Source organism: Silurus aristotelis (genome assembly GCF_946808225.1).
Source record: "Silurus aristotelis genome assembly, chromosome: 19".
Taxonomy (NCBI): domain Eukaryota; kingdom Metazoa; phylum Chordata; class Actinopteri; order Siluriformes; family Siluridae; genus Silurus; species Silurus aristotelis.
This window is the reverse complement of record NC_139592.1, coordinates 14,991,866-15,012,916: the sequence shown is the minus strand read 5'-3', so window position 1 is coordinate 15,012,916 and position 21,051 is coordinate 14,991,866. Positions and strand designations below refer to the sequence as shown.

The following is a 21,051-nucleotide window of genomic DNA, read 5'->3' as shown; positions in this document are numbered from 1 at the left end:
GACAGATAAAAAGGAGGCTACCAAATATAAGCGGCTACACCACACAGGGCAGACAAGTCTTTTGTAACAAAGGCAAAATTCAATTATGTCTTGTGCCAAACAGAAATTGTTTCAATAAATATCATAGAAAATTGAGTGAATACATGGCAATAAACACAGTGGCGAGGACACTTACTAGTCCTTAGCCCTGTGTTTTCTGTTTTCTGTAATTGTTGTTGTATGTAGCACCAGGGTTCAGGAGGAATGTTTTTAATTTCACTGTGAAATGCGTCAGCTATATATGGTTGAAATGACAATAAAAAGCTTCTTGACTTGACGTGACTTGACACACACACAAACTGATGCCTTGATGCTATAGTGCCTTTGACAAATAGATAAATAAACACACTCGTACATGAAAGGTACAAGGTACATGAACACACCCAGAGAGTAACACACATTTATTAACATTGAATGATGATAAATAGCTTTTTATATAAATTATTGTTCTGTGGGGTTCACCAAATATTACACACACTGCTAAGTAGTGAATAGAACATGAGGTACAAAGACAGGCTAATACATGGCTGTACAAAGCAGAGCCAGGGTGCCAATAAAGCATAGTCACGCACTGCACTAGCACTGACTGTTTGTTTATCAGACAGATGGCTCAAGAGCAAATCAAACGTCTGTAGCTTGACTTGTGTTGACCTGTCCACGTCTGCTGACCGTTCTGCTTGTTTTGAATTAGTACATTTATTATCCAGGCATTCTGCAGAGCACTCACACTCATGTCAGTACACATCCCATGACACGCGACACACTTTTGCTGGAAAGCCAGTTAGCTGATTTGTTTTAGTAATATGGCAGTTCTCACATTTGTTTGAAAGGAACAGTGATTAAGGAAAGTACAAATTTAATACAACATTTACTGAGATTTATTTTCCTTTGGTTGTCATATCCCGTATGAGCTCTATTCTGACCTTTGACCTTCTGGCCCTTTGTATAGGTGTTTGGCTGAAGCCCACAAGAAACTCCCGGATGAGAGAAAAGCGAGCAGACTTCGTGGCTGGCTGTCTCGGTGGAAGGGTGATTGTTGCTGGTGGGCTGGGTAAGTGTTAAAGGAGTGTGCCATATTACAGACATAATTTAACCATGACAACTGCAAGACTTTTGTTCAAGGCAACAACTGTCATTATACAACACCTACACAAACATTACTTTGTATTCAAATTCACTCGCAAGCAAATTATGTTTATTAATGCAGCTTGGACTCCATGACTAAATCATTACATATATATAAAGCTCACATTTTAGTAAATAAATGCTTGGCAAGGCGGCTTTCGGAAGTTTATTTCCATAATTTTCTCTTAAGATAAGTAATAGCAAAATGTCAGCTCTTATAAGAGAACAAATCATTCAATAAATTCCTCCAAATAAAAAAGTCATTAATGTTAGCTGACAACAAATAACAATTTCTTATTCTTTAAGGTGAAAATGCATCATGAAAATATAAATAATAATAAAAATAAATAATGTAAATAATAATAAACTACTTCATCCATGAAATTGTATCCGAGCACTCATTGGTTCTCCCAATGCCGATTCTGCATCTACGTAAGGCATAAGCCAGCTGTATTCAATATTACTCTGCAGCAGAATGGTTCTTAACATCTTTGTTTGAGCACGTTGAATGTTTTATTAAAGCAATCTCTGGATTGGTCGGCAGCATAGCAGATCTAGTCTACCAACAACATACCAATCTACACTGGATACCGACAAATCAACTCTTGCTATAGAACATATTTTAAAGATAATAGAACATACTTGTACTTATTTATCAATACATAGGTTTATTATACATTAATAGTAACATTGAGATAGTTATAGGAAAAACTAGCAAAGTGTTTCTTACAGAAGTTTTTCTTTCATTTTTTAATTTGTACTCAAAACATTTCAAAGTAAATATATCTTATATAAGATGTATTTGTTTGTGATCAATAGATTTTTTTAAACAGTACTTTAAAACATTGACCATACATTCAACAAGAGGTTAACATTTTAAACAGAGTAATCAGTTATTTTTTGTTAGATTTTGGAAGTGATTTCAAACAAGGTTATGATGGCACTAGTACGGTGGCCGAGAAGTGCAAAACACACTAACAAATCCTAAAGCAAAATAACAAATGCAAAAACAAATGAACAAATCCAAAAACACATTGACAAATCCGAAAACACAACGACAATTCAGACAAAGCGGAAAAGGTAGGTATAGTTTGTGAATGGAACACTTACCGATCATTGGATGAGACACCTGTCATTCAAAATATACAGGAAGTATGAAATCCTATGCCTTTGTTTATTGTACATGTGTTAAGTTCTCCGTTTACTTTACACTTTTTTTTTTTTTCGTTAAGTGCACCTTTAAATATAAGAAAATAACAGAAGTAAACATTGGCGAGCAAGGAGAAAATGGAATTAATTTAAATCTACTTTAAAGAAGGGCATTCATATGCAGTGATTTTGGAGATGCTGCAGTATATCATGACATAAAGATTAGTTTGTACACTTTTACACATACGTTCCAACTTTCTCCTGCCACAGACTGTTGTACTTCAGATGCTTTATGGTCTGATATCTATAACTGGCTTTACCCAAAGGTTTCCAATCTAAGAAATGTCACTGTGAAGGTCATCTCTTTGGACATGTTATGAACAATAACAAAGACGACTTTCTTGTTAATAATATACTTCTAATGGAAAAATTTGATATACACAAATCGAAATACTTGTAAGTGAAACCAACAATTTTTGCATTTTATAATGAGATTATTTCTTTCACAAAAGCCCTTAAAGTGATTAAAAAAAAATTCCAATAAATTTTTTGTCCTTTATAGAAAAATATGATTTACAGAATAAACCATTGCCTGTTTATTTTTTTATAATTTTTTTTATTTAATTTTATTATTATTATTATTATTATTATTATTATTATTATTCATATTATTTGTTTATCTGTCTATATTTTTTAATTGCTTAATAAAAAAATTTAAAATAAAAATAAGACTGTTGTACTTCCTGTATATCTTGAATGACTAGTGTCTTGTCTAATGATCGGTAAGTGTTCCATTCATAAACTATACCTACCTTTTCCGGATTGTCTGAATTGTCGTTGTGTTTTAGATTTGTTAATGTGTTTTCGTGCAACAATTCAGACAGACTGGAAAAGAAAGGTATAGTTTGTGAATGGAACACTTACCGACAAGACACCTGTCATTCAAGATATACAGAAAGTACAACAGTTTCTCCTTGCTTGCCAATGTTTACTTCAGTTATTTTCTTTATTTAAAGGTGCACTAATCGAAAAAAAAAATAGTTTAAAGTAAACTGAGAACTTTACACATGTACAAGTAACCAAGTTATAAGATTTCATACTTCCTGTATATCTTGAATGACAGGTGTCTCGTCTATTCATTCATTCATTCATTTTCTCCCGCTTATCCGTAATTCGGGTCGCGGGGGCAGCAGTCTAAGCAGGCCCCCGCCTTCGACTGCTGCCCAATCTTCACAGCACCGTCCCTTACAGTCCCTCCTGCAGGTGGTGAGCCCACGGGAAGGCGGCCCCACGTCACTCCGACGTCACGGACCTTGATATTTCCCTCGTAAGGGACCCCCGGAGCATAGAGGGTTAAGGGCCTTGCTCAAGGGCCCAAGAGTGGCAGCTTGGCAATACCGGGGCTTGAACCCCAGACCTTCTGATCGGCAACCCAGCGCCTTAACCGCTCCCCCATGTGTCTCGTCTAATGATCAATATATTTGTATATCGCTTTTAACAATTAACATTGTCTCAAACAGTGGTCACTGGAACCTCAGGAGCATGTTTATCTAAACCGAGAGAGAGAAAGAGAGAGAGAGAGAGAGAGAGAGAGAGAGAGAGAGAGAAGAGGGGTGACAGGAAGAGAAGGATATGGATTATTATGTGTCCTTATTGTTGTATGAGAGTTGATGTCACTGTGCAGTTTGGACTCCGGCAAGACTTGCTATGGCAGCATAGCTAAAATGGAAAACCAGAAGGTAACACCGACATGAGGGATCTCTGGGATAAGAGACGACCCACCACACCACCGTCAACAAACCTGAGTGAACGTGTGAGAGTGAGGGGACGACAGCATACAAATATCCCAGTTCACCAAACACTCTTTATCCATGATTCCTCCAGATGTGCTTCTTTACCTAAAAACATCTACTGATAAAAGACTTGACTAAATAAATACGTTTTTAACCTCGACTTGAACACTGAGACTGTGTCTATGTCCCGAACACTGAATGGAAGGTTGTTCCATAACTGGGCTTTATAAGAGAAGATCTGCCCCCTTCTGTAGTCTTTGTTATTTGAGGTACCAACAAATAGCCTGCATCTTTTGATCTGAGTAGGCGTGGGGGATCATACTGGTACAGAAGTTCACTCAGATACTGTGGTGCGAGACCGTTAAATGCTTTATACGTCAGTAGTAGTATTTTATTATCAATGTGTGATTATCAATGCCAGTGTAGACTAATCTAGTCAGGACTCTTGCTGCTGCATTCTAAACTAACTGAAGCTTATTTATGCACTTACTCGAACACCCAGACAGTAAAGCATTATAGTAGCCTAATCTAGATGTAACAAAAGCATGAACTATTTTTTCTGCATCCTGTAACAACATCATATTTCTAATTTTAGAAATATTTCTAAGGTGAAAGAAGGCGATCCTGGTAATATTATTCACGTGAGTCTTAAAGAAAAGACTAGGGTCAATAATCACACCAAGGTCTTTGACTGCTGTACATGCTGAAACAGAAACCCCATCCAGAGATGCTACATAATCTGAAAGTTTGCTTATAGCTGCCTGTGGTCCTAGTAAAAGTACTTCCGTCTTATCTGAGTTGAGCAGAAGAAAGTTATCAAGCATCCACTGTCTGATGTCCATTACACACTCCTCAACATTGTAAGCTGATCTCTCTCATCTGGTTTTGCTGAAATATACAGCTGTGTATCGTCAGCATAGCAATGGAAGCGAATACCGTGTTTATGTATAATTTCATCCAGAGGCAGCATATATAAAGAGAAACGCAGTGGGCCTAAGACAGATCCTTGTGGAACACCAAACTTTACCTTAGAGAGTGTGGAGAACTCACCATTTACATCAACAAACTTATAGCGATCAGTCAAATAAGACCTAAGCCAGGAGAGAGCTGTTCCCTTTATTCCAACAACGTTCTCAAGTCTAGCAAGCAGTATTTACAGTACATGTTCTTGTTCAGGAACCCAAAACCCATTTACATACATCCAAGAGTCTCATTAGCACAATGTTTCAAGAACAAGTTTCTTGTTTAATATGCAATAATCATTGTAACTTATAGGAAAAAAATTATACATTTATAGCATTTTTATTCTGAAAGTTATTTCTGTAAACCTGCTTTGTGACAAAGCTGTTAAAAGCACCATATACATTTAATCCAATTGATTTCTAACCAGCAGATGAATTTATTTAATTTTATGTATAAATTTTTACCATATGTCAAGGTTGTATCATGGTCATGCATTCTTCAATTGCTTCCTTCCCATTTAAAGTAAATTTTAAGGTTATTTCAGGCAAATAAATTAGCAGCAAGAAGGATGAGACTCATTGAAACACTGTCAATTCCAATAGCATTACGTTCTGTTAATTAAGTTTTAAAGATGACAGCAATGGGTAGTAATAAATGGCTTTAAAAAAGATCAACTGTAATGAATGTGACAGCAGAAATGAGACCCAATACCTACAAAATATTATGTCTGTTACTATGTCTGCTTTGTATTCACTGAGGCATTGTGTATTGTCATTATTTAGCTAATTAGTAGCTATAGTGTGTGTGATTAGGTACAAAATAGGCCTATTTTACCATCAGAAACTCTAGTCAGTGTGTGTGATCTGAGACATTTGTCTTTTTCTTTTTTTTTCTTCTGTTAATTACTTGTACTTTTCTTTACATTTACATTTACACAGTGGGTGGGCCGTCAGGGCCTGCAAGGCTTTCTCTGCTGGCCTAAACACTATCAGAAGCACTGACCTACATTTACAACCTAAGTTGTAATATTTGTTCCATGAAATTGTATTAAGTTATCCCCAACAGTTTATTCTCTTCATTTTGTAGCATTTCTCTTGGCTGCACTGCTTCCAGTACATATATGTGGATGTTAGATTTTTTGTCTAATACTATTAGACAAAATTTCACTATTTCAGCCTCTATGTGCTGCCATGTCAATCTAATCTGCCCAGTGCCTTCAGATTCAGTAGTGCTGGCTGTTGTACCTTAATCTATATTAGCAATGGGTCTGTTTAATGTGCGCTATGCGCACATTAATACATTAATACACTTTTTTACGCCCACAATGACTGATGGACGAAGAGAAATTGATTTAGTCTTGGACATACTTAAAAATCAATTTTCATGGTGGACTTTTCCAGTAAAGGTAGACATCATGAGGAGACCATGCCAACCCCGAAGCTAGCTAGCTTTCAGACCAGTGCCTACTAGCAGTACCACTGGCTTACAGCTTTTGAGGAGTGTTGCACGCCTGTTAGCTTGCTGCGTTTCTCCATTCCGTTTTCTTTTTATAGCATTTGTCTAGTACAACAGTAAATTATCTGTTTTCAATTGTGATTTACTGCGGCTTTACTTTGATCGAATGCTTGTCTTAAATGTATATTTAATTTGTGAATATATCAATCAATTATTATAAAAAAATTACATAAATTATATATTTTAGATGCTTCACAAGCATATCTTCTAGATATCTTCACAAATGTACAAAATATTTGTGTATTTTTTTAAACATAATTTGTCAAAACAATGTATTATATTTTATATTTATTTTTTTAAGCATGGTTGTCATCTTGCCATCTGCAAAATACAATACAAATGTTGATTTACATAAATTGCTTTAAATAGTTATGATAAGCAAAACATCTAATTAAAACTTTTTCTTTTTATCTAATTAATCAAATTAATAGTTAGTTGCAGCCCTAGTTATATGCACAACTGGTAGAAAAAATACAAGCAAACTTACAGAATATACTTTACTAGCGTTTATGTTTAAATTATCTTATACTATTCTAAAATTAATGTGCAGTACTAAATCAAAATATTTTTGCAATTAAATAATAATACGTGGAAATTCTGAAAATCTTTATTTTCCACTATGATATAGATTTCATTCTTCAATAGTTTTTTCTTTATTTTTGTTTGGTGATTAGACTGTAATAAAGCACTCCATGTGTGCAAAACCTTTTGACTGGTGGTGTACTGTATGCAGTGGTGGGCCATGCATTTGGTACCTGGGCCTTTCAGTGGGGAAATCTACCCCGACGTAATCCACCTCTTAATAACTCCACTATCATGTCGCAATTATAAAAACCATCAACACAATAGAAAAACACAATATAACAATGTGTGAAATTACAGAGAGAGAGGCATTTCACATATAGAGGGTGAATACCGTTTTACAAAAGCAAGCTCCAAACCTCTACACTACAACTACACTACACTGCAACTGTGCCACCTACATCATCTGGAGAAGTTCAGAATCAATATTTGTCTAATAACATGACAAAAACATTACAAATTTAAATGAGGTACAACCTACTTACCAGAGATGCATACTCATAATTTGCACCGCTCCTCAGAGACTGTAATACGGTGGTACCGCTCGTATTCACTGGTCTGAAAGTGGCGAACAAACCCTTTCGGGGCTGAGACAAGCTAACATTGGGGTTGGCCGACCTTTTCTCACGATGTCTAGCTTTTCTTGAAAATTGATTTTTAAGAATGTCCGAGACCAAATCTATTTATTTTCCTTCATATGCGTAAAAAAGTCTAACTCATGTGACAGATGTATTTATGTATGCAGAGCGCTATAGATGTGTTTTGCCAGTCGAACACTGGCTGTAACAGTTTCCTTCTGACCAACCAATCACAGAATGGAAAAATGCTGACTCTATTCTGTGAGGAGAATTTGAAATCCGATTGGTTAAAGAACTACAACTGTTTATTAAGGAGACTATGGTAAAAAAAAAAAAAAAAGGCCAGCAGTACAGAATTTGAAGGCCCTCAGCAGATTAGATAGCACCACATAGAGGCTGAAATCTGGTTGGACAAGAAATCTAACATACACACACTTTGCAGCCAAGAGAAACGCTATGAAATTAAGGGAATAAACTTTTGGGAATAAATTAATACAATTTAATAGATCAAATATTAGAATTCAGGTTGTAAATGCAGGTCAGTGCATCTGATAGTGTTTAGGCCAGCAGAAAAGGCTTTGCCGGCCCTGATTGCCTGCCACTGACTGTATGTTCATGCAGCATGTGGCAGACAACCACTGTTTTCAGTCCACAAACTTTGAAAGCTTTTGCCCTCAATTCTACATTTGTATGAAAAGCAAAGGTCTGTGATTAATGGTGTATGATTCAGTAAAAAGGTTTAATAAATGTCCAGCCTTATTAATGTTAATACAATAAGGTAGGTCAGGTAAATGTCTGTATTGCAAACGCCTTCTAAAGGAATTGTGAGGATAATCTTTTCATTTGAGCCTGAAACCAAGAAACTAATCCTACCCACAAGCATATGGCTGGGCCCTTATTAACACTGCTGCACTGACTGGCTGTTATGCTTGTGTTTTATTTTGGTCATTATGAGATATTTCTATTAGCACTATGACTAAACAGCCCTGTTGTTTTCTGTCAGTGGAAGAAAAAACTCCAGCCAATTGTCCAGCTGTACCACACTGATACAAATATGATTACTTTGCTCACCAGCATCCGTCATTGATATGCTGTGACCTTGTATTCACACGCTTGCAGTAAACACAGCTGTTACACATTCAAGAGAAAAAAGCTGAACCAAGCACCCATATGCCGCTAATTTCATAGCTTGCAGGAGACTTTGGTGTGCTCCAAATTGTCGAAATAGGGAGTGGTTTGCTGGGAAACAAAGAGAAGCTGTAAAATATACATTTTACAATCTTAGTTCATTCTTGTTGACAAATTGATTGACAAACTGATAGTCAAAATAATATATGAGCAAAAATAGATAGGGATGGACAAAGCATAACACACAAGGCAAGTTGGAGCTCCAATATGTTTGCCCATTGTTTTGGTTACCTGAAAACCTAGGCTAAGAATTGCAGCTAGCACAATGTATTAAAGGGCTAGTGGGGAAGTTATGTGCATATATACAGACATAATATATAATTTATGTCTAAATAAAATGTAAGTTTCTGCCTAGCATCTTGCGTTTTCTCAAATTGTTTAGTTGTGAGGTGACAGCAAATCATTGTCACTGGAGAGTTATGTTCCAGCCTTATGCTGCACATTATTTTGCTTTTTCATCAGTGTTTCCGCATACTGAATGTTCCTAAATCTGAGACAGTTGTCCATACTTACAAATAATTTTATACATAAAAGCACATGTATATAGGTATAATGTGCAGCTGGCAGTAGGGCTCAGAATTAATTGTACATGCAGTAGTTTTAGCATTGATGTTCACATTTTGTTTGAATGTGAATTCATTCAGACATTTTTCTTTTTCTGGTTGCTGCAATAGAGAAAAACTCTTCTGACTTCCTGAGCATATTTGTCTGCCAAGGAACCAAATATAAAAAAGGTAATAGTCTGGACACCTATTCTTCATGTCCTGGCATGCAGGCTAATGATTTGTCCAGTCTTGAATGGAATGCTTAGTAAATTTTCATTGGTGTATATGCTTGACAGAAAACAGGCTCCATACAGAATCATGATTAATGAAGAGTTGTCATTTTCAATAATAGTATTAAGATCGGATATAGCCTCTGATCCCAGGATGTCAATTAGCTAATGGATTTGGTTAGCGTCATCCTTACACTGCAGCCTGCTATACCCATATAACCTCCCCTCCCTACATCCTTCAATAGAGTCAGAAAGCCAGATTTGTTCTTTAAATAATGGTGCCTAGCAGAGTTGGTGGGAGATTTCTATCATGTCCAAAATAATATGCATGCAGATGAAATTTCATGTTTTATTTCATCACTCTAGACATTTAGAGGCAAAATACAGAAACAGATTTTTTTTGCCACAGTGGAGATTGACATATGTATAGTGTGTGTGTGTGTGTGTGTGTGTGTGTGTGTGTGTGTGTGTGTGTGTGTGTGTGTGTGTGTGTGTGTGTGTGTGTCTTTTCATCCATGCATCCTATTATTCCTCAAACTGTTGTGTGTGTGAGGGGTTTCTTTTAACCTGACATATGGAATTAGCACTTTTGTCCTTTCTAATCTGTTTTTTTTTCTTACTCATACACACTCACACACACACACACACACACACACACACACACACACACATACACATTTAGTTTCACAGTTATGCTGATGATACTATAGCAGGGGAAAAGCACTGTTCTTCATTCAGATCCTCATATCTTTTTAGAATTAATGTCTGTCACTAACTTGGAACTCATATTCTAGAAATTTCTCTCCATCCTTAATGACCTTGCCCACCATCACAACCTTATTCTAATATTGTTGCACTGAATCTAGACTCTAGATACCCAGTAGATCAACTATAAGATAAGCTAACACAGTCCTTATGACTTATTACATTATAACATACATGTCTGTGTTACTTGAGCGTTTGAAACTTAGTTGGGAACATTATCATTCAGGACAGTTGTGCGGTCTTGCAGGTATAACCTAAGATACAATGTAATTAAATCAGAAATAGTCACAAAAAATGATCAGTGTTTTGACCCTAAGAAAACAGCTGTTTTAAGCTCACTAATGGACAGACATACATTAACATCGACTTGACATACCTTGAAATCTCTCAGTGGATGTTGTTTCCATTAATTAAATTGCTGTATTTGGACACTTTGGACTATTTAGGCTGCATTAGCTAATTTAAAGTCTGAAGAAAGCTTCTCAAGAAGAAATAGAGAGTAAGTGAATGTGTGTGTGTGTGTGTGTGTGTGTGTGTGTGTGTGTGTGTGTGTGTGTGTGTGTGTGTGTGTGTGCGTGTGTGTGTGCGTGTGTGTGTGCGTATGTGTGTGTGTGGTTGGCTTGGGAATTGCAGAAAAATCAAACAATGAATTAAGGAATGTGTGCGTGTGTGATTGTGTGTGTGTGTGTGTGTTTGTGTGTGTGTGTGTGTGTGTGTGTGTGTGTGTGTGTGTGTGTGTGTGTGTGTGTGATTTGTGTGTGTATTAACCTGGGAATTGCAGTAGAATCAAATAGTAATTTAAGTTTGTGTTTGTGCGCGTGCGCGTGTCTTGGCCTGGGGATTGCATTTGAAAGAAAACAATGAATTAAAGAGTAGCCAGAATAAAGCCATTAAAATAGTCATGACAACAGAACATTTTTAACTTGCCAAGTTGGGCCACATAGCAAGTGTTTCACACTCATACATTAATAGCAAAACAAGCTGTAAGGACAGAGATGAGGAAAGTAGTTGACGTTCTGCATGTATTAGCATACACATTTTTTGAGGGTTAGAACAAATTCTCATGTTTCTGCGAATTTTGGATGCACCCTCGCAGCCTCTTTGGTACCTTGGTGAATTCATCTAGACATCATCACTTTATAAACGTAATAGTGTACAGTTTGACCAAATACATAGTTTAGAATTTCATTCCTAACGTTCCTGAACATTCGGCTCTGCTGCGGATTTCCGCTAATGTTAATATAATCTCCAACTTGCTGTTAGTTAGGTTCCAAATGAGAACCCGCAAATTTTTTGAGGCACGAGTTTATTATCGGGTGTTGGATATAAAGCTAATCATTTGAGATTTTTAGAAAACAGAAAAGCAAAGAAACCTATTACACAACTCTCACAACCATATAATGAACTTTTGGTGTTTTTGTGCTGACTTTTTAGCGCTTTAAAACACATACATCTTTTAAGATGTACCCAGGTTTTGATATGTTTCCTTTGCTGTTTTAATGAATATAGCCACTTATTTATCTCATATTCTACATAACAACATACCATAACAGAGATTTTTATGTGCATTGTTATTCTGACAGCTGCTGAGATCAGCTCAGACCTTACAAGATAGATTTCGTCTGGATTATACTGCGGGTACAAATGCAGAAGCAGCCTCTACATGAGACATACTTGCATACCTTATATTTACATCAGGAGGATTACTATCCAGTAGAATATACAGTACACTGGTGCTTAAATTACATGGCAAAGCAAAACATACTTGTTTAGCAATCTTACCCAAGACTTTTAACAATTTTATGCCAGCTATTCTGGCATCTCATAGAGATGTTAATCACTTGTTTGATTATTAGCGTTAAGTTATTTAAAAATAAAAGATAAAATATATTAATAATGATTTTGACTATTAGAACTAGTGTTCAACTTCTTGTTCTTGTTATGGATATATGTACAGTGTTACTGTCATATAGGCTGGTACTGCACCACATGTATTGAATTAATACAGGGCACCCACAGTCATCCACTAATGTATGCGTTGTTGTTTTTTTATAGTAAGCATGCAGCCAATCATAGTGTGTTAGCATACAGATCATTAGGCCCACATTGCTTTTCATTATGGGACATATGAAAATGAACAAGCTGCTGAGAATCTCATGATCAACCCCAAAATTCAAATGAACAATAAACTGAATCAGTTTGGGAATGCTAAGTTGTAGCACCTCTTCTTTAGATTTGTGCTTATTCGATCCACGGCTGGGAGAATACTGAAATAATGTAGCTTTTTTAAAACCCACGCACAGTAGAGAGTCTGCATATTGCAAGATGTGGGAGCTATATTGAGATTCCTGAAGCAATAATGAGGGCTTGTGCATAGTGTGCCATGCCACAACTCGTCTTTGCACAGATTGTAGACACCATGGTCACATTGTCATTTTCTGATTACCTCCCCCAGGAGCTCCTGCGGTCCTGCATTTGTTCTTCTAGGAAATTTTGAGGACAAAAGTCACCCCTCGCATCGTGCTGATGCTCACATCATCTGCGCCTCAATTCGAGTCTCTATGGAAACTGGTACAACTTAGCCATGATGCATGGTGATGTTGGTCTCTTCAACAGCCCTGGTGAAGGCAGATAGAGAATATTCTACACTGAGACATTTTCAGTGGCATGACTTAGATAGTCTTTTATATGGTCTATGTCAGGGTGAAAAGTAATGAAGCATGGTGCATAATTTCTCCAGATATCTTCAAACACACCTGTCAAAATCTTCATTTGCCCCCAGACCCACCAGGTGGCAGGTGTTCTGTCTGAAAGCAACATCGGCTCTTATTTGTGTATGCATGTGTGAGTGCAGTGGGGTAATGGAGAGGTGCTGTGATGCTGATATGTTGATTGAGGAGCTGGAGAGGCAGGCTAATGATGTGGCTGTTCTGGGTTCTCAGAACATCTGTCTGAAAGAGTTACAGTGAAAGCCCATTCCATTTCCCTGCAGCTCATCGGAAATATGAAACACTTTAAATGCTATCTCACACACACACACACACACACACACACACACACAAACACACACTCCCTCATTTATTATCATATTATGAATTTAAAATGCATTTAATTCTCATGAGAAAGTCAAAATCAAACATGGCTCACAGTGTACAAAGTACCTGGTTTTAATATTGAGACACCTAAAAAGTAAAAATCTGTTCACACTTGTTGTTTTTTCTTTGTGTCACTTCAGGTAATCAGCCTTCGCCACTGGCTTCAGTAGAGAGTTATAATCATGTGAAAAGAAGGTGGGAAGTTGTGGCTCCGATGCCCACCCCGCGCTGCTCCTGTACTCCTCTACAGACCACGAACATGCTATTCCTAATTGGAGGAGTATCACAGGGTCCCAGCAATGCAGTGGAGGCCCTCTGTCTGCAAGAAAGTGTTTGACACACCAACCAGTTCTCTTGCACCTATAAAGGACTTTTGCTGAACTCTGCAGAGTAAGAGACATCCAGATAAAACTGCAGAGTCCTGTGTTACATGAGTCCTCCTCCCACACAAGGCTGACAGTTCAGTGAAGACAATCTACAGGCGTCTGGACAGCAACATGAAATTCGGGATGGACTAAAGACTTTGAAGTCTCCTACAAGCAAGCAAAAAAACTATGTATACACGCAACGAAACAGGCATGGGTGCAGATGCCTTTGAACTGTACATTGTTTTTTTCACAATCAAAGCAGGGTACTTTTCTGGCTAAACTCAAAAGGATCTTAGGGCCATATCCACCATGCTGCTGCAGAGTTCACCTGCAGTAGCACTTTGAGCACTTTTTTCTATTGCATTAGAGAAAAAGCAAAGACGGCGTCGATCTTTTGCAGGAGTGGAGGCGGATGTCTGTGTGTTTTTGTACCTTCACAGCCAAGCATGTGTGAAATTCAGCACTCTCATCTTTAAAGTTAGAAGAACATGCCACTAATAGTTAACAATCAATGCCTTGCACCGTAGCATGTTATGTTACGGTTTAAGGCAGTAATATAGACAGAGTGAGTCAAAAATAGACAGCAATAGCATTAGTATTCTGGCACGTGTCAGAGCCCCAAATAATGCATTTAAAACATCCATAATGCATCCTAATTGAGCTCTTGGAATGACAGCTGATAGTTATAATGTGTGATTTACAAGTGAAGCAGTTTTCTAAAAGTGTAGACTTGAGCTGCATGATGCTGGTGTCATGCCATGTTTACAGTTGGTTTAAATGGAAAAGCTTGGTTGCCATGTGTATTCACAGATCACAACACAATTCTATGAGGTAACAGACACACATTTACTGCTTGAACACACACACGAACACATATATCACATATTTACATATGCTTGGCATATACTTCACTGGTGCTGTTGTGTATTTCACAATGGATTATTAGAAAATTGGAAAAGGTGCCTAGAAGGTCAACCAATAATTAGCTGATTTGCAGATTAAAATATACTATTAAGAAAAAATAAAGATGGCTGCATGAACACACAAGCGTTCTGTCCTTGAATGACAAGAAATGTCTTCTTATACCAGAAGGTGGCAGTAGCCTGTGTTTGTACATTTTAAAGAAGACAAAGTTTAAGACCACAAAAAACCTGTGTTCCAAATTGCATAATACCACTTTAAATAGTATGTCAATAGTATTTGTATGTTGTCAGTGTCAGTATCAGTATCAGTAGTGGTGTACTATATACTTTGACATATTATTTAAAACAGTGTTATACAATTGGTCATGTAGCATGCCACTGTGAAAGAACTGCCTTAGAATGTAAACAGTGCTTAGCTATTTAATTACAATAGTATAGTTGGCTATAGCTGATAATCAGACTTTTAAAAAGAGTCCTTTACTTGCTTTAATTTCCATTCTGTTTATTAGATTGGACATCAGCTAAAACTAAAGGACATTTAACCACCAGTGTGAATAGCCCAGAGGCATTATAATACCCCAGGCTTGTCTCACAGCCCACTCTTAACAGGACTCCTGGTACCCATAATAAAATACATACATATTCACATGGTCATATTTAGGGTTTACTTTACACAGTCTCTAGGGTTTACTGCTGCCCACAGTCATGTCTGTGAGGAAGGGTAAACAGTATCGGATGAATGCTGTGTGACAAAGACGTTCATTTACCTCCAGCATTTAAGCGACACATGGCGTGTCGGCGAACGTGATGATCAAAGAACCATGTACATATGGTCCATGCACACATGTAGATGCGCACTCTTAGCAAGCACGTCTTGTTTGTTTAGATTTACATGTCCCTAATGAGACAACTGTGATAGTCTGCGGGCTGTAGTCTTTTGCAGCATGTCATAGTAGAAATTTGATAGCTCATGATGGCACTTTACACTATGCCTGTGCAGTGATAGCATGAAAACACACGGGAATGTGAGTACAAGGAAGAAGTGCTGCTTTTACTTCTTAAAAAGGACGGCTTATTTTGGTCATTGTGCTACACCATCACAAGCTCTGCTACATTACTAAGTCAAAGCACGCGTCTAGCATTGTGCATTGTGTGTGGCTTAAAGGCACAATGAATGCAGTTTTGACAGAATGTGACAGCCTCTGGGCTCTGTACAGGCAGGGGATGTAAGAGTGCATTAATTAGATAATGTTGAAGGAGATATACCTCTTTTTTTTTTTACTTATTGTGAAACATTACCTATCAGTAAACTGATGTTAGTCCACACTTATGAAGTCGCATATATCTTATAGTGCTACCCCAAGTAGGAGCAATATTACTTTCTTTCTGAACATTTGGTTTTAGAAAGCATAGTGGTAGTAATATAAATGAATTAGAATATTTTTTTAACTAGGTGTTCTCATTGAGCTTAAATATATTGGCCCATTGAATTTAGGCTGTAACAAACACTTTGATCTCAAGTAGCAGTGTTGCTGTGATTTTGACTAAGTTTTGTTTGTCATACATATTTCCCTGTAATGAATCTCTAGTTTTGAACCAGTGATTTTAAGTCTGCTTTCCCAGTGCTTTGTGTTTTGGTTGGTTGACATGTATGTTTTGTTAATCTGTGAAGTGATATGTTGTCATTGTTCACCCTTTTCTTAAAAGTTGTGGTGCTGGGTCTGTTCTTTTCTCTATGATGCTGTTTTGACATTTGTATTCGGTGTGTAAATGCAGGTTGTGCTGCTGATGGGTGCTGATGGTGTCTGACATGACATTCCGGTACCACGTTCCATGGCACAGCTGAATGTGTACCTCCTATTCAGAAAACCTGCCAAAGAGGACCTCAATCAAAGAACAAAATACCATTTTTAGTGCATAGTGTGTAGTGAAAAGGTGTGTTAATTGTGCAGTTACAATCTCCCACTAGAGAACAGTTTTATATCTCCAGTGCCTGTGACAGGCTTTTGCTGTGTTTACATCAGAAATAATGAAAGCCTATGTTACATAACAGATGAGGTACAAAAAAACAGACATTGGTTTTTATTCATCAAAGTTGTGTACAGAGTAAAATACAAACATGCAAAATATTTTTTTTTTAATTGTGTCTAGTTTGAGCAAGGCTTTTAGCAACCTGAAAAATGTTAAGTTAATGTGCAGTTAAATTATTGACAGTAGCAAGTGCAGTATGATAGAGTCGTAGGTGTAATAACAGGAAATAAAAAAATTACATTCATAATCACAGCTGCATCTATTGATTTCCAGCAGCACAGTGCACAGAATTATGCAGATACAAGCCAATATCTTTGGTTAATGTTTACAACTAAGATCAGAATGGGGAAGAAATTTGATTTCAGTGATCATGCATGGTTGCTGATCTGAGAAATGCAGAAATGTTTATAGACTCAGAATTGTGTATATAAAAACACCCCATTTGCACTTGTAAAGAACAAAAACTTGTTTTAGAACAAACAACATTTTGGCTTTGAGGCGATGATGGGCTGCAATATCAGAAGACCACAAAGGGTGCAATTCGTGACAAAAGACAAAAAGAGGCAACTGGGACATTGCTGAGCCCACTGTAGCCTTATATTCCTGTTCTTGGTACAAACAACTATGCCACAGTCACTATGGTCATATTTTTCCCCATTATGATGTTTTTATGGGAACATAAACTAAAGCTCTTGACCTATATCTACATAATTGTATGCATTGTTCTTCTACATTATTGGCTGATGGAATAATTGCATACAGCAAATATTGCAATACAGGTCTTCCAATTAAAGAGACCAATTAATTATATCATCACACATTATTTGTGGTTATATAATTTCATATCAGCACTAAAGCTTACCAAACATATTTTGAATTAAAAAGTTTAAGTATAGTTTAATTTATTTCTTTTAAATTTTCTTTTTGAATAAAATGTGGACAAAAAATTGTTATACCCAATCTATACAAGATCTAATAGGAAGGAAATGGTTGAAAATTGTCCAATTTACATCATTTTAATTTAAGAATAATTTTCATGTCTACTTGTCTATATACACATTCATTTGTAATAAATGAACACAATGCAAATATGTTAGACCATAGTTTCAGTAGAGGAAATTGTGTTAACAGTTGGGTTTCATTTATTTCAAGGTTTTATTTTGTACACATTTTCTTTTCTGTTTTTGAGAATACCAGAAGCGGCACTGGACACAGGTTTGACTAACTCGAATTTATTGAGTGGTTTTTTTGTCTAGATTCTAGCCACAACAACTACTCAAGAAATTAGTGTTTGTGTCATTTGTGCCTTTGAGTCATTTGTGTTTAAAGCGTCATTTCATCGTGCAACAGTTGTATGAATCAGACTTATATTGTTTTGAGCGAAACTCACATCTCTGTTCATTTTTATGCAACTTTGGTGAATAAGGGCCAATGTGTTTGCATTGCTATGCTGCTTTTATTAGCAGGACTGTTAACCCTGCAGGTTAATCCTGCACACTTAATATCATTGTAACAGACCAATTAATAGCAAAACATTCTTCTCAGAGATTTTTTAATATTATAGTTATGAATTAGCATTTATGGTATAGGAGCAGGAACACCAATATCCCTGCTCTTTCCAAGACCTTATGTCCAACATGTTCACAATCTTCTGACAATCAATATAAAGCAATTTTAAATGAAACTATCTAAACTGGTATAAATCTTGACTTTTTATTTTAAAGGACCATAAAACTTATTCAGCCAGAGGCATTCATTTGTACTTGAGTCGAAAGCTAATGCTTGTGCCCGGGCAGTTAATGAAGACCCCCACTGGGACTGTGGCACATTTATCGAGTTTGATTCATAATTTTATTTACATTATGTGGAGAAGCTTTAAAGGTAGCTTTGTGATTGTCATAAATTCAGAATTCCAATATGAAGAGTAGAGAATTCACTCACATTGTAAAGCAGTAACCAGTTGTTACACAGTATATTCTTCTAATCCATTGTTGTGCATAGCTTGGGTCAATTAAGATCGATTGTCATTTTCTCTCAAGTTTCTGTCTTAAAGTGGTATCAAGGAAAGAAATCATGAATGTAACAATCACATACAGCTTTGTCTTACAGTACGGAAGTGAAACAAATTTGTCATTAATGACAGACCTCCTAATGAACCCCTTCCAGCACATATTGTAAAAGCATATCATACACAAATCTTCACTCAGACTGGCATAGTTGCTGTCAGCACTCTGGGATAAAACAGGTTTGTGCAAGTTTGTGGCAGCGGCTCTAGTCCAGTAGTTCAGTGCCTATATATGTGAGATAGTGCCTCTACTATGACTCCTCTAATAAATGATTTGACCATTGCTGTCCAACACTGTTTTACTGTGTGCCTCTGTTTTGCCTCATTACATTGGTCTAATTTCAGCTGAACATGACAGCAGCCCCATCACGTGTCCTGAACCGTGAATAGGTCTGGCCAGCACACAAAAAAACATGACAAATGGATTGTGCTCAAATGTCACATCCATTCATTATAGATGAAGTAGAAGGCACCGGAACATCTTCAAAGGTTGCCATGGGCTCTTGTAGGACCGGTGCAAATTATTTTCTGGCCTTGCTGCTTTGCCTGTTATGACTTCAATTTATGACACAACATTCAGCAGCCTGACAGTTGAGGTTCATATGAAAGAAGAGCTGATCTGGTTTACTTTGTGTAAAAGTATTTTATTAGAATGACAGTATTTTTTACACTGACCTTTATTACATTTTGTTTATTTCATTAAATGTATTACACAGTACAGAACAAAGTTGAATTTATAAGCTTGTGTGCTAGACTCTTATTTCCTCTGCTAGCAGGGAATGACCTTTTAGGAATATTAGCACTGTCAAAGTAAAACAACACTAGCTATTACATCTAGATCATCTTTTTTAGTTTAGTCCCCCCTTCATTAAAGAATACTTAGCTGAACTATTAGGATTTATAAATTGTGTCACTCATGGGGAATAAACTGTGTCCTCCTTAACATTCTTTTGTTCTATCATGTGTGAGAAAGAGAGAAATTATATTTTTTTATCTGCTACCCTGGCAACTAGCCCTGACATTTTAAGAGATTTCATATCCTGAACAGAATATGCTGTAATGTTTTTTCAGCCTTACTGATTTCGCATTGATGCCATCTCAGATCCTACTTCTCAGTGATGAGCAACAGGGTAGAGAACAAAGGTAACCTTAAATTTTTTTAGAAAATGTTACATGGATTTATTGATGGTTAGACATAATTTTAAGTGTCTGAATTCATACACTGTAGGCTACTTGTAGGTTACACTGTAGGTTACTGTAGGTTATTTTAGATAATCAATTAGATATCTATGTGACCTCCATATCAAACTTCATATGTTTTTTAGCCTTTTACACAGGTTGTCAGGAGAACACTTCCACCCAGACCTAGCAACCAGTACCATGCTGTTCCACAATGGGCCCTATGAAGTACTGACATCTAGGGACATTTTGAAGTATTGCACCATGTCGGAAAATTAGCGAGATTTATGAAGCAACTGTACTGATTTTTTTTTTTTATCTAATATCATGTAAATTTTTTTACATAAACCTAGAAACACCGGCATTTAAAATGCAAATGATGCATATAAGCCACTTTAAAAATGAAGTACACTGATTCTTTATCCATTACATCAAACTACCTATTATTTCTCCCTGATTTGGAGTCTGATTAAAGTCACTGAAATGCTTTCCTTGTTATACTTATGCAACACGTCAGGAAAAAAAAATCTTTCGGATTGCATTTTCACAATTTCAGCAAGGTGTCATATCACCTTCAAACAATACAGCAAAAAAGGTAAGTGAAATTGTGGTAATTCTTCTTAGCTAAGATATTGCGGCCTGCCTGTCTTCCACTCTGTTTCTGACAGTATGATGGGTGGTAATCCAATAAGGACCTTCCTTAATGCCTTTGATTGTCTTGACACTTCTAGGGTAAACTTTCTTTCGGCTTCTCCCATTAGGGGTCGCCACAGCGGATCATCTTGACACTTCTAGGGTAAGAGAGCTTATCCTTTTGAAATATACAGTCAGCATTTTGGAATTGTCCTCTGAACTTCATAGGTCTTAGGGCGTTTCCACAAACACTACACTAGTATGCAGAGACCTACACATTGCCTG

At 36.8% G+C, this 21,051-nt stretch overlaps 1 protein-coding gene across 2 annotated transcripts in view; it reads left to right on the top strand.

Annotated features, from left to right (window-relative positions):
• klhdc8b (kelch domain containing 8B) overlaps nt 1-19,246 on the top strand; it is a 117,378-nt gene extending 98,132 nt beyond the window's left edge. For both annotated transcript variants that reach the window (XM_083521259.1, XM_083521260.1), the window contains exons 6-7: nt 989-1,090; nt 13,708-19,246. In XM_083521259.1, coding sequence (XP_083377385.1) covers nt 989-1,090; nt 13,708-13,904 — 299 coding nt within the window. In that variant the 3' untranslated portion in view covers nt 13,905-19,246. The remainder of the gene's footprint in view (nt 1-988; nt 1,091-13,707) is intronic.
• The last annotated feature ends 1,805 nt before the right edge of the window (nt 19,247-21,051 follow it).